Source organism: Coregonus lavaretus (genome assembly GCF_964263955.1).
Source record: "Coregonus lavaretus genome assembly, chromosome: 1".
Lineage (NCBI taxonomy): Eukaryota > Metazoa > Chordata > Actinopteri > Salmoniformes > Salmonidae > Coregonus > Coregonus lavaretus.
Window position 1 is genome coordinate 34,939,814 of NC_139988.1, and position 14,155 is coordinate 34,953,968.

Here is a 14,155-nt window from a genome sequence, read left to right on the forward strand (position 1 = left end):
TGCAAAGCTCCACAGCGGAGATTGGTGTATCTATCCATTGGACCACTTTAAGCCGTACACTCCACAGAGCTGGGCTTTACGGAAGAGTTGCCAGAAAAAGCCATTGCTTAAAGATAAAAATAAGCAAACATGTTTGGTGTTCGCCGAAAGGCATGTGGGAGACTCCCCAAACATATGGAAGAAGGTACTCTGGTCAGATGAGACTAAAATTGAGCTTTTTGGCAAATAAGGAAAATGCTATGTCTGGCGCAAACCCAACATCTCTCATCACCCTGAGAACACCATCCCCACAGTGAAGCATGGTGGTGGCAGCATCATGCTGTGGGGATTTTTTTCATCGGCAGGGACTGGTAAACTGGTCAGAATTGAAGGAATGATGGATGGCGCTAAATACAGGGAAATTCTTGAGGGAAACCTGTTTCAGTCTTCCAGAGATTTGAGACTGGGACGGAGGTTCATCTTCCAGCAGGACAATGACCCTAAGCATACTGCTAAAGCAACACTCGAGTGGTTAAAGGGGAAACATTTAAATGTCTTGGAACGGCCTAGTCAAAGCCCAGACCTCAATCCAATTGAGAATCTGTGGTATGACTTAAAGATTGCTGTACACCAACGGAACCCATCCAACTTGAAGGAGCTGGAGCAGTTTTGCCTTGAAGAATGGCCAAAAATCCCAGTGGCTAGATGTGCCAAGCTTATAGAGACATACCGCAAGAGACTTGCAGCTGTAATTGCTGCAAAGGGAGGCTCTATAAAGTATTGACTTTGGGGGGGGGGGGGGGGGGGGGGGGGGGGGGGGGGGGGGGGGTGAATAGTTATGCACGCTCAAGTTTTCTGTAATTTTTTTGTCTTATTTCTTGTTTGTTTCACAATAAAACATGTTTTGCATGTTCAAAGTGGTAGGCATGTTGTGTAAATCAAATGATACAAACCCCCCAAAAAATCCATTTTAATTCCAGGTTGTAAGGCAACAAAATAGGAAAAATGCCATGGGGGGGTGAATACTTTCGCAAGCCACTGTATTTTACCCTGTTCCGAATTCAATAAAGTTGCAGACTTTATTGATCAAGTCTTAATAAATGGTTGCAACAATTTTCACAGAGTGAACCTCAGAAAGGAAATAGCTGGGGTGGTGGGGGGGATTGTGAGAGCTGGCTAACTGCATGGTGTGACAGGACGAGCAGCCAGGAGTGGAGTGCAGCAGGTTTGAAGAGGCTGCAGCTGCAGACTCTCTCCTCTCCTCCTCTTTGGAGACGCAGACAGAGTCTGAGCAGAGAGAGCTGGGTTGGTAAAGCATCACTGGTAATGCTTAAAATAAGTTGCCCCAGTTAATATGTAACTAACACAGTAATAACTGTTAACAGTAGTTACATATGTTTTACACATAATTACATGGTAATAGTGGTTGTTGTGAAATCAGTTATTACACAATTGGAACAAGGAATGTGTAATTACACATTGACTTGCTGAAGGTTATTCCACTTGTGTTACTACAGATTCTATTACACATTCTCTTGTTCCACTATGTAACTAATGTTTTGTAATTACACATTTGAAAGTCACCTGTGAATTACCATGTTAATAACTCAAACCGAAATATGACCTTGTTACATGTAACTACAAGGTGCCACTACCATGGAATGTACTGTAATACCAGGGTTGATAAATAGGCTAGGACCTGGCAACAACAATTGTAACATCACACATCTTGTCATTAACTACCAGTCATTTTCAATTAGTTTATGACCTGGCTCAAAAGCTATACCGAATCAAGTGTAATGTAAGAATAATGTAGTTACATGGGATATACTTGTAATTATCATGTAACTACCCAGGAGCAAGCAACTTAATGTAAAGTGAAACCCAGTAGGGTATAACCTTTATGATTACCATGTAGTTACAATATAACAACCTTTGCAAACAACAGGCTAAACAGGAGAAATTAGGAGACAGGAGAACATTAGGTTTAACCTTTTTAGTTACATTGCACTTACAATGTAGCAATCTTTAACAACCAACTCTGTAATTACAATGTTGTTACAAGTGATATACATGTACTTACAATGTACTTACCCAGGAGCAAGCAACTTAATGTAAAGTGAAGTGACATTTTAATTACAACATAACAACCTTAGGCTAAAAGACTAACCAGGAGACATTTCTTTAATGGATTTGACAAAGACACCATTCAAATTCAATTCCCCATTTCAGACTCAAAGCAATAACTATTTTAGTTTGTAAAACATACTAACAGGGTGGTGGTAAAGCTAGCTAGCAAGAATTTCCCCATCATTCACTAATGTACTGTAGTTAGCTAGCTAAGCACTGGCATAATGTCAACACGTTTTCCAAATCAATAAAATTTGAGACTTGAATTGCACTTTTGCACATTACAAACCTTTATTGGCCTAAACAGGAAAGATTAAGAGACATAAATGGTATCCGGAATCCTTAGGACATCCATTCCCTAACCCTTACCCTTACCATTTAAAATGTCAACTTCAATGGGGGGTAGGAAGGTCCCAAGGATCCCAGAATGCAAATAAAAATAGCATGTGACTTCCATTTTGGCTGCAGAGGAGAGTGTGAGAGGTCAGTGTGACATCACTTCCTGGTGAACTCTCACTTATACAAAATCGTTTAAATAAACTTTTGAAACAGTTAACCTTTTTGTTCACTATTACTAAACATTGGACATTTGCGCATTCAAAAGAAGAAAATTAAAATAAGAACTCAGAAGAACGCTGGGCTGTCACCAGGAAGTGACATCACACTGACCTCTCACTAGTGAGGAGAAGTTTCGCTCTTTTTACTGACTTCGATCTTTCCACTCGTTCAGTCAAAATAAAGAAATATATTTTGCCTGTGCGCATATATGACAGACAGTTGGTCTGAGTGCTTGTTTAGATGCTCTGGGGTCAGAACGCCATCATGGTTAGATTAAGACACCACGGGAGCCGGCGCGAGATATGGCTCGGAAAATGTACCTAAATCCAGGGGTGAGAAATTGCTTTGTACTCCGAATTATCCATATTAATATTAATCCCAAATGTTACACTGGGAAGATTGAATGACTGTTAGTTTTTCCGGAAAGCTTCCCTTTTCATCCTCATGCTAGCTAGCAGTAGCCACAGCAGCCATTATGGAATGGCACTTCGTGTTGAACAACAAAGGAGCGGATTTGCTGACACTGCCATTCCACAATGACGGTGGTGGCTACTGCTAGCTAGCATGAGGATGAAAAGGGCAGTTTTCCGGAAAAACAAGCAGTATTTCAATCTTCTCGATGTATCAGTTTGGATATATGTAACATTTGGAGTACAGTGGCACATCCCATTCCTACATTGAGGAATGTTTTCCGACCCGTATTTTGTGCCGCCTCCGCAGTATCTTATTCTAACCATGAATCCATTTCGACCCCAGTGCAGCTCAGTGTAAACAAGTGTAACAGTAGGATCGGAATCTGCTGGCTAGACCCCAGAGTCACTGGAGGAGTGAGTATTAATTCTGCTGTAGAATTAATTACTCAGCCAGCAGGTCAAACAAATGACAAATCAACGAGTCACTCAGAAAAACGAATCATGATTCTCTTGTGTTGTGTGACAAAACGGCACATTTTAGAGTGGCCTTTTATTGTCCCCAGCACAACGTGCACCTGTGTAATGATCATGCTGTTTAATCAGCTTCTTGATCTGCCACACCTGTCAGGAGGATGGATTATATTGGCAAAGGAGAAATGCTCACTAACAGGGATGTAAACAAATTTGTGCACAAAATTTGAGAGAAATAATATTTTTGTGCATATGGACATTTTCTGGGGTCTTTTATTTCAGCTTATGAAACATGGGACCAACAATTTACATGTTGTATATTATATTTTTGTTCAGTATAGTTACATGTGGAATAACCTTCAAAAAGGGACTGTAATTACACATCCCTTGTTCCAATTGTGTAATAACTGATTCCGCAACAACCCTATTACCATATAATTACATATTAAAACCTATGTAACTACGATGTTAACATAATATTACTGTGTTAGTTACATAGTAATAGGGGCAACTTAATGTAAAGTGTTCCCACATCACTTAGACACTGCCCATTCCCATTGAAACATCAAATAGTCAACGCACCATTTCCATTTCAAACTGCTGGCCGCAGGCTAGCCACTAGATATGAATAGATGACTTGATAGAATATGAATAGAAGCCTTTACTCTGCTTTTAAGACACTGACTGGAAGCAAGCCAAAAAACGAAGCTTTTCTCTAAGTCTGACTCATATTAACTTCCTTCAATAAAAAGAGCACATTGAAGCATTACTTACAGCTGCATATGGATAAATCAGTTGTGATTCATAGTACAGCTATGAGGAGCAAATCGTTAATCTCAATCCTCAATAAACAATGCCAGAACTCCTCTACATCAGGCTCAGTCCACTAACAGCATCAACTGAGCACTGGGAGAATCAACATGCAGTGCAGTCTGAATTTAGCATGCCTTCCCTTGTCTGAAAACATTCAATGGTTGCAGCAGCTTATCCAATGGATTTCTGGACCCTAACTTCTACTATGTAAAGCGGAGCAATTAATAATGCAATAGCTGTCTGCAGCAATAAAGTCAAACTGTATAATTTATGTCAGACAATGCAGTCGCTACTAAAGCAGATAAGATCATGCAGCATCCAGTCAATGCATATAACAAAGAAGCACTGGAACTGCTAACCCAAAACACTAAAGTCTAAAAACTGCTAACCCAAAACACCAGATAAAAAATACCTAACACCAACACCAACTTCCAAATAACGATAGATCCACATGGCTGTTCTATAGATTTCACAAGTACAATAACTTATCAGACAAACATCTGAAAGCTTACATGTTCAAGTTTTTTCTCTTTCCTGCGGAGCCAGACACCTGCAGAGTAGTCCTGCTGCTGGACGGTGCTGTAGATGGTATTCGCGGGGACCACCAGGGGACCACCCCCCTTCAGCTGGAGCTCCATAAAGCCCACTGACGGCAGCCCGGCTGAGCGCATCTCCATCCCCTCATGGCAGGCTAGGCTGGAGAAGCCCTGTGCTCAGCCCCCTGGCTTGGGGCTCACGGATCCCATGTGTTGTGCTGACGGAGGAGGAAGAGACTGACGGAGGAAGAAGAGACCCGTCTGGATCAGACCCCAGTAGAGTCAGCAACACTGCCTGGCAGAGGTAGGGAGGCAAGCTGCTCCACTCTACCCTCTCTCTCTCTGGCACTTTTATCCCCCTCCCTCCCTGTTTCTAGTTTCTAGGTCTTTCTATCTCCTCTGTCTCTACCTTCACCACTCTCCATCTCAAGCAGGGATTAGCCTTCACAGACTAATCTAAAAGGTATGCACACACGCATACATAAACAACTGAATGTGTACACACACACACTCAAACAGACACAGACACACACACACACACAGGTATGACCCTGGCCAGACTATCGCATTTGGGGCCCCGGGGCGACGACCTCCGCCCCCCCCCCCCCCCCCCCCCAAAACAGTTGTTGCCATGGGGCAGAGAAGAATGTGCCATTTTATAGCTCATATCATGCTTTTGTTCACATTTTGCCATGAGGCTGAGAGAAGGGCCCCAACCCCCCCAAAAACCCTGCATGCACGTCCGGTAATCCAGCCCTGGGTATGACATCATTTTGTATGATCTGTGGACACAGACATACACACGTATGACATCATGTATGATCTGCAGTAACCTCTGTTTACCTCAGCCCATCAAACGCCACACAGGCAATAGAGCTTGATGCCTTGTTACCCAGACAGAACCTCCTTTCCCAGAGGAACAGTCAGAGCTCCTTAATTTGGACATATTGTAGCATGAAAGCCTGCCTTCCTGACGAATAATGAGATAACAGTGGCTTATTTTCACCTACGCTACCCTTTTGTTTGTTGGGAGTTTGTTGGGACCCACACATTTGTAGGTGGATTCCTCAGCTTGACTCTTCAACTTTCACCATAGTTATAGCTACTGTAGGTGTTACGTAACTTGAAGAAAATACTTTGTAAAAAAGGCAGGTTATGTGAGATTGCTCTTCCAGCCCATAAATCATGGCTGTGTCTAGCTGCTTTACTTTTGGGAGCAATGGTTCATAAAGCAACCATAAGTTCCATCTTTCTGGCTAAAAACTTGGATAATCCACATGTGCTAAAATTGAGCAATGAGTTTGGAGATGCCGATTTAGCTCTCCCAAATGTAATGCAACTGTATATCTATGTCAGAGGATCGACGATAGCGATGTCTTTCAAATTATATAATTTATCAGTGTCTGATTCTTATTTACCTGAGTATCTTAAAGGACAATTACGCCACTTTATAACCAGTTATTATACTGTTAGTATATATGCACTACCGTAAGATTTGATACACTTTGATTTTATCGTTTTTATTAGTCATACTGCACTATTCCTTTTTTGTCATTTTGAAGCTTCTGTATTGCCCTCGTCTACAGAATACTACAATTCCCAGGGTGCATTTCGTCTCCCATGATGCAATGCTCTGCATAGTTAGCCTGCAGTTAGCTTAGCCAGAGATACTTTTGAAGAGATGGGGAAACTCCATTGGGATCGTATTAATGGCCATTGTTAACATTGCTTATGCGTCGTCAATAGGCCACGCGGTGCATTCTGGGCGATTATGGGACAAGGAGATCACTCCTTCAAGTACTGAATGGGAGTCAATTGGGCGCTAGCTCAAAAACCCAACATTAGTATACATTTTGTGATCAAGCAGTACAACATTACCAATATTTTCAGAGATGTGAGATAATTAACTTGTTCTCTGTAATATCGTATAGCTTTGGAATCGTGACATTACATACTTTTGAGGAAAATAGGCAGGTTTCTTGACTCATGGTGCTTTCAAGACAGACTGGGAACTCTGAAAAGAATGAGGTAAAATCATGGTATCAGTGATCTTCTGGTTGGAAAGTCGGAGCTCTAGAAAGATGCCAGAGCATCCGACTTGGAATTCCAAGTTGGATGACCGTAAAAAATTAATAATAATCCCAGTCTGAGCCATTTTTCTTTGCGTTTCCAGTTGTCTTTAACCTACTGAAGTCGGAAGTCAGAGATTTCCGAGTTCCCAATTCCCAGTTGTTTTGAACGTGGCATCATACTCTGACTTTGAGAAGAGATTGCGTGATGATTAGCGTAGCAACCGTGTGACGCAGCATGACAACGTCAAAACGATTGGTCGACAGTCTACTGGGTGGGGCGTTATATGTTCCTCCATTCATTGCCCAATTGGATTCCTATCTCCTCCTTCCTCTAATATTTCTGGCTTAGCTTGCTGGCTATTAAGCCCAGACAAAGCTTAGTCTAAATATTGCTTATTTCATAAGTTATGAGTGCATTTCACATTACGTTTGGGTTGTAAATATATTATAATTAGTGCATAAATGTCATGTTGAATATATGTTCATGTCATTGTCACCAATGAACTGCAATACACTCAATAATTATTCGGTCTTAGATTCTAACTAGCTATGCTAACCATAACACAGATACCACAGAGTTTCTAAACCATACTGAACTGTCTTTGGAGTTACCGTTTCTATCATACTAGCTAGCCCGACTGCTAATGTTACATCCAAAATAGTGTGTGCAACAATGACAGCCGAGTTTCCTCTTAGTGACTGTCTTAAAGAACGGTCCAAACATGTAGGCCTGTTAGAAGTACACAACATTTATTATGAAATATACAGACAAATCATTACAAAATCGTAGTCTCCACCTGTATCTTTGTAGCTAATGTTAGCAATGCTCGCTAAGTAGCCAAACATGCTGCATCGGAAATAAGGGATCGGTCGAAATGTACATAATTGTTACCCGGAGGAAAATGGGGGAGGGTCATGCTTTTTTAATTTCTGTCATGTGGAGTGTTTAGTATTTTTTTATTTGGTCCAGGGGAGGGTCATGTAATTTCTAATCGATTAAATGTCATATTGCTTAGTGTTTGAGAATGAGTTGCTTATAATGAACTACATGTTCACTCATTAGATGGTTCTCCAATTGAACGTGTTCCCGCATATAAATACTTAGGCATTTGGATTGATATGGATTTTATTTACCCCGTTTTTCTCCCCAATTTCATGATAACCAATTGTGATCCAATTACAATCTTGTCTCATTGCTGCAACTCCCCAACGGGCTCGGGAGAGGTGAAGGTCGAGTCATACGTCTTCAGAAACATGACCCGCCAAGCCGTGCTGCTTCTTAACACCCTCTCGCTTAACCCAGAAGCCAGCCGCACCAATTTGTTGGAGGAAACACTGTTCAACTGACGACCGAAGTCAGCTTGCAGGCACCTGGCCCGCCACAAGGACTCGCTAGAGCGCAATGAGCCAAGTAAAGCCCCCCCCCCGGCCAAACCCTTCCCTAACACGGACGACGCTGGGCCAATTGTGCACCGCCATATGGAACTCCCGGTCACAGGGATTGAACCCCAGGCTGTAGTGATGCGCCACTCGGGAGGGATTGATATGGATTTTACGTTTAAAAAAACATATAGATAAGCTGGTTAAGAAGCTAAGATTTAAAGTTGGCTTTTTCTACAGAAACCGATCATGCCTTTCTCTAACCAGTAGGAAGCAGATTATTCAGTCAACCTTTTTATCTGTTCTTGATTATGGTGATATTATTTATCAAAGTGCAGCTGCTACTACTCTTAAACCTTTCGATGCCAACTACCATAGTGCCCTTCGTTTTGTTACAGGTGACAGTTTTGATACTCATCACTGCATCCTGTATCAAGTGTGCCTAGTGTGGGCTCAATCAAATGATCCATAGCCTATACTATAGGCTATAGGCCTGGGCTGTACAAAGAGCATGCTCGGAGAAGCACAGGGCAAAGTTATATTTCTAAGAAAATGTACTTCCTTCCTGAGTTTTTGAACTGCTGGGATGGTGTATATAAAACTTGGTTACACTGCATTACACACTGCAATTGATAGGCTATCCCAATCATGAGCCCTGCCTTGTTCTTGCTGATGTAAACTATTTTGTGCTGCCTAAGGAGGCCAAAAAAAATGTATTCCTAGAAAAATAGCAATATCTGTGTGTGTGTACTAGGCCTACTGATGTCCTGTTCAGTTTGAGAGGGAGAGCGCCCTCTCATACCACCCATACACAAAAAAAAAAATGTTTTATGCACACATGACTGTAAGTCGCTTTGGATAAAAGCGTCTGCTAAAATATCTGCTTATTATTATATTAAGAGCGCAAGATGAGGAGGACATGAGGTAAGCTTGCTACTGCTATAAGTGATTTTAATAAAAACAATATGTTTCATTGTCCATAATGAAGCTATTTATCAGAGTTAATGACCTCACAATAAGCCATATTTGAGTAATTTACATAGTTTAGAGATGGACAGCGCATGGGAGCTGAAAGTAAGCTAATTCGAGAAGGCCTAATTCATTTAAACAGTCTTCAATTTCATTTTAACTTTAGGCTACTAACAACAAGAGGGCTTTGTGTTGGAGCCTATTTCTTCCTATTCAAGAAATACTGTAAGAGGTAGGCCTACCTGTTTGACAGACGAAATGAATGGTCTCCATCGACCTGTTAAACCCAACGCTCTTCTATTTTCAAACTGTTGCGAAAGGATTGGTAATTGACCTGTTTTATATCAGCTCTCTTGCGCTCAGATGGGAGGGGTGGAAATCTGAGGGGTGTCCTTAAAAACATGATCCAAAGTACTAATTTCAGGCAGCACTGGTAGGGGTATTTAAGACCAAAAGCTGGTTTTAGCGGTAATGCAGTTGGTTATGGCATGAATTTTGACAGCATAAACGCAACCTATCCAGCCCCTACCCATATGTACATGGAACAAGAGTAATGTGCTTTTGGTGACTGTATACCTTGTATTTAGAAACATAAACTCATGTTTTTATCCCCGTTTCTTTTATTTATGATTAAAAACCAAGCATAGCCTCCCCTCCTCTCAATGAAGGCTGTTTTATTTTTGTCCTGCTCTTGAGACCACTTGGAAATTAATCTTAATCACCAAGCTTTATTGAAAGATCAAGTTTTAGAGGAGCAAAACAGTAAGCTGACGTTCCCTTTTTTTGTATTGTAGGCAGGCCTACATTCTTTTTGTCATGCAGCAGCTCCCGTTTTGGACGTGCGTAAAACCCCCTCCATGTTGTATACTACATGTGTTCATGCCCATCATGAAACGAGAGATGAGAACCTCGGTGAATACCGGTGAATCTTGTATTTAGAAGTTATTTTCCTGTAACAGTTGCTTCCCATTTCATATGATAAAACCCAAGCCCTCCATAGGCTACCCTTACCCTATGCCGTGGCAACCCGTCATTCAGGGCAGGTGGGGCAGAGCGCCACCTGTTTTGAGCCCCTTGTTTAGCAAATAAAATAAAATAATATATATACATATATATATACTGTATATTTTATATATTTTTAAAATTATTTTTGTGCCTGTTTTGCATGTTATTTTGGCATTAATACGTGTCACATATCAGTTTGCAAACAATGTAAAAAATAAATAATTAAGTTAATAAAGCCGCATACAAACATGGTCTCTTTTTTGCTTTCTTGAGTAAGGCAGCTCCAAAATGCAGGTATTTCAGCCTAGCTCAGTGCTTTCTGTAGTGGTGGGGCAGCCAGCGGAAAATACAGAGCGTAATGTTCTCTAGTTGCGCCGTGATTGGCTCAGTGTTCTGTCCCTCATGGGGACACTAAGTCACAGCAAAAATCTACAGGGAGAGCTCTGGAAATTCAAGCCCCTTGGGTGCTGCCATAGATTTACATTATAAGTGCCCATCCAAGAAGGCTCAAGGTCATAAAATGATGTCAAATCACGTTATATCTACTGTAGCTTTGATTGGACTGATCATGTCAACATCATACTTTCAAAATCTTAGCTAGCAAGCTAGACCAGCAGTCATCGTCATGAATCAAGTTGACAATCTACTGGCAAATCCTTTTCAAAACGTATCGGTGCTCATCAGCCATTGGAGATAAACAGTTGGAAATCGCAAATTCCACAATGAGTGGTTTGGAAGGAATCAGTGGCTAACTGCAAGCGTTGCAAAGCAATCGTTAGCCTGCTATTCAGTGGAGAGGGTGTGTGGTCCAAGTCTGGGTTTAAGGGTCTATTTTCCAAGCTTTTAAGGATAAACATTCACTTGCAACACCATGGGCCAGAAAATGTTGAATACATTGGCCATGCTGTCAATCCAGCATGACTTCTGCCGCATTCAAAACAACTGGAAACTCCGAACTGGGAAATCTCAGACTTCAGTGAGTTCAAGACATTTTGTTACATATACATTATTCATGCACTTCACATGATACTTTTATACACGGTTAGCCTTCGGACTCGGGGACCGCACCTAACCCCGCAAGATCGGGAGTCTGTGTATGTTTCGCTCTGGCGGGCTTGCAGTTTTAACCGGAGAGTGAGTCATGTGTCGCTAGGCGCACCATGCTTACCTCTCACAGGGCGCAGCCATCTTGCCTAGACTCTTGTGTGTTCCACAGTGAACGAGCTATGCAGTAGCTAGCTTAACGAGAGCAGACCACTACAGGACTAAGCACACTCCTTACATCCTGCCAACACCCCCACGTATAGTAGAATCAACTATAACTTAGCATGAGTTACAGCCGACCCGCACGTATTAACCAAAGTGAGCTAAAGTGTGTGAGTTTGTGTGCTCTGCCCCTCCCCCCACGATCAGACAGTTCACACCACACTGTTGGCTTCACATTCACAGAGAAAATACATAACTATTATGGTGTTTCATTCTGAAAGATGCGGGGTACCCTATGGGGGATGCACACTATGCCTGCATGACCTGTCTTGGGTTAGATCACCCACAAAGAGCGGTTAGAGAACCCAATAGTTATTTGGCCTGCGCCGCATGTGCTTAGCACGCCTGGAGGGGTTGAGGGCCACAGTACAGTCCTCCCCATCTGATGACCGTATTCCCCCCTCTGAGGTGATGCGTCGTCATGGCAGCACCCCTTTGGCCGCTTTGGCCTCCCCCCCCCCCCCCCCCCCACTACAAACTCAGTACGGCTGAGGAGTTGATCCGCCTCGAACGTCAGGCGGAAAGCCTGAAGGAAGTGGACGCTTTACGGGGGGATGATGACCGCGACGATGCCCTCTCGCTCCACGCTGGAAACGAGTTGGAGTTGGGTGACAGTGCTTCAGTGTGCCGAGCACATCAGGGATTGACCCAGTCCACAGCGCCATCTGTAGCTGGGAGCGCCACTAAAGAGGCATCCCCGGTGGTGACGGAAGCAACACGGGAGCTTTTAGCGAGAGTGGCTACTGCCCTTCATATCAAGCTGGAAGAAACACCATCTGAGCAGCTCCTTATTCCCATCTACCCCAAGTTCACTTTGGCTCTCCGCGAATACTGGAGCAAGATGTGAGGGTCCTTCCGTTGCGACAACCAGACCAGGCCGTGGACTCTCCTAATGGATGCAGGGTCCTTGGGGCTAGACCACTATCCGGTGATGGATGACATGGTGGCTGCCATGATCCTCCCTGACAAGGAGATCGTCGCCTCAAACCAGGACCTCGTAAATGCAGCTACGATGCTGCAATCCTACCTCACCTGGCTTTTCCCTCGCCTCCAAGGGGGTGGTGACGAGCTTCTTAAGGAGGCTACAGAGGTGTCAAGGCTGCTCACTATGCTCCAGATGGACATAGCACCTGCCAACGGCAAGGCTTTGGCTTCAGTGGTGACTTCACACCGCCATCTTTGGCTCGCACAGTCTAAACTGCCACGGCCAGTTCAGAAATCATTCTTGGAGCTCCCCTTCATGCCAGGTTCCAGTTTTTGACCAGGTGTCAACAACATCATACAGCAGACTACAAAACTGCGCAAAGACAGAGACTGCAGACCATCCGCCACCCCTCGGAGGAGCTGGAAGACAAGGCAGGATGTCTCGAGGGCGCTTCAGCAACGTCTTGGCCCCCCTCCTCCCCTGCCGAGACAGCAGGGGCAGGGAAATGGGAACTGCCATTTTACACCCCGACAGCACAAGGACAGGTGTCGTGACCACCCTTACAAGCAGTGTCACGCGTCTAAGAACGATGGGCCCTGGCAGTCCTCCTGAGGTGCTGGCGGTCGGCCTCGGCCGTCTCTCCCTGGTTACTGGGCACAGTCCTGGGGGGATACAAACTCCAGTTCCGATGTCGACCGCCGTCCTACAGGGGCATCTGGGTCACCTCGGTGGCAGATGGGGAGAGGAAGGAGGCTTGCCAGTTGAGCAAGGATGCAATCAAGGAAGGTAGAGCTAAGTGGGTTCTACTCCACGTATTTCAAAGTTCAGAAAATGGACGACAGCTTTCAGCTGATCCTGGACATGCGCGGCCTCAACAAATGTTTAAAGGAGCTGAAGTTCAAGATGCTCTCGCCAGCGCGGGTGTTACAGGCAGTCTCGACCTGAAGGATGCGTACTTCCATGTTCCTGTTAATCGAGATCACTGGAAGTACATCCGGTTTGCCTTCGAAGGAGTGGCTTACGAATTCAAAGTCCTCCCGTTCAGCCTCTCACTGGCGCCGTGTACATTATGTCCCAGGGCATTCTAGTGCTGACCTACCTGGACGACTGGCTGGTGTGTGCTCAATCAAGAGAGCAAGCTACGGCAGACACAAGGATAATCTTGAAGCACATTCAAGACCCGGGCCTCACCCTAAACAGGGAGAAGAGCAACCTGACTCCCTCACAGATGGTGGTCTTCCTGGAGATGTTGATTGACTCAACTCTTATGAGAGCATGTCTCCCTCATGTGAGATTGGAGAGGATGCAGGCCTACCTAGACCGTTTCCGGCTTGGACGAGCTGTGTCCGTATTAGAGTGCCAGAAGTTACTCGGCCTACTCATGTCGGCTTCTCTGTTGATTCCGCTGGGCCTTCTTCACCTCAGGCCACTCAAGCGATGGTTCAACTCTAACCATCTACACCAGAGACGACTCAGACATTGTCAGCTATCGGTGACAAATGCATGTGTGAGGACTCTGTTGAAATGCCACTCTCACTCCTTCCTGTTGGAGGGAGTGACACAGAACAGAGTTCACCGCAGGGAGCTAGTGTGCACCGATGCCTTGCTAGCGGGTTGGGGGGCAGTGTTCGCCTGGCC

The 14,155-nt window shown here is 44.0% G+C and overlaps 1 protein-coding gene across 1 annotated transcript in view; it reads right to left on the reverse strand.

The window, feature by feature from the left end:
- LOC311133103 (inactive phospholipase D5-like) overlaps positions 1 to 5,041 on the reverse strand; it is a gene marked incomplete at both ends in the record, with an annotated part of 84,551 nt that extends 79,510 nt beyond the window's left edge. The window contains one exon of the mRNA XM_084166537.1: positions 4,877 to 5,041. Coding sequence (XP_084022663.1) covers positions 4,877 to 5,041 — 165 coding nt within the window. The remainder of the gene's footprint in view (positions 1 to 4,876) is intronic.
- Between the last annotated feature and the right edge of the window lie 9,114 nt (positions 5,042 to 14,155).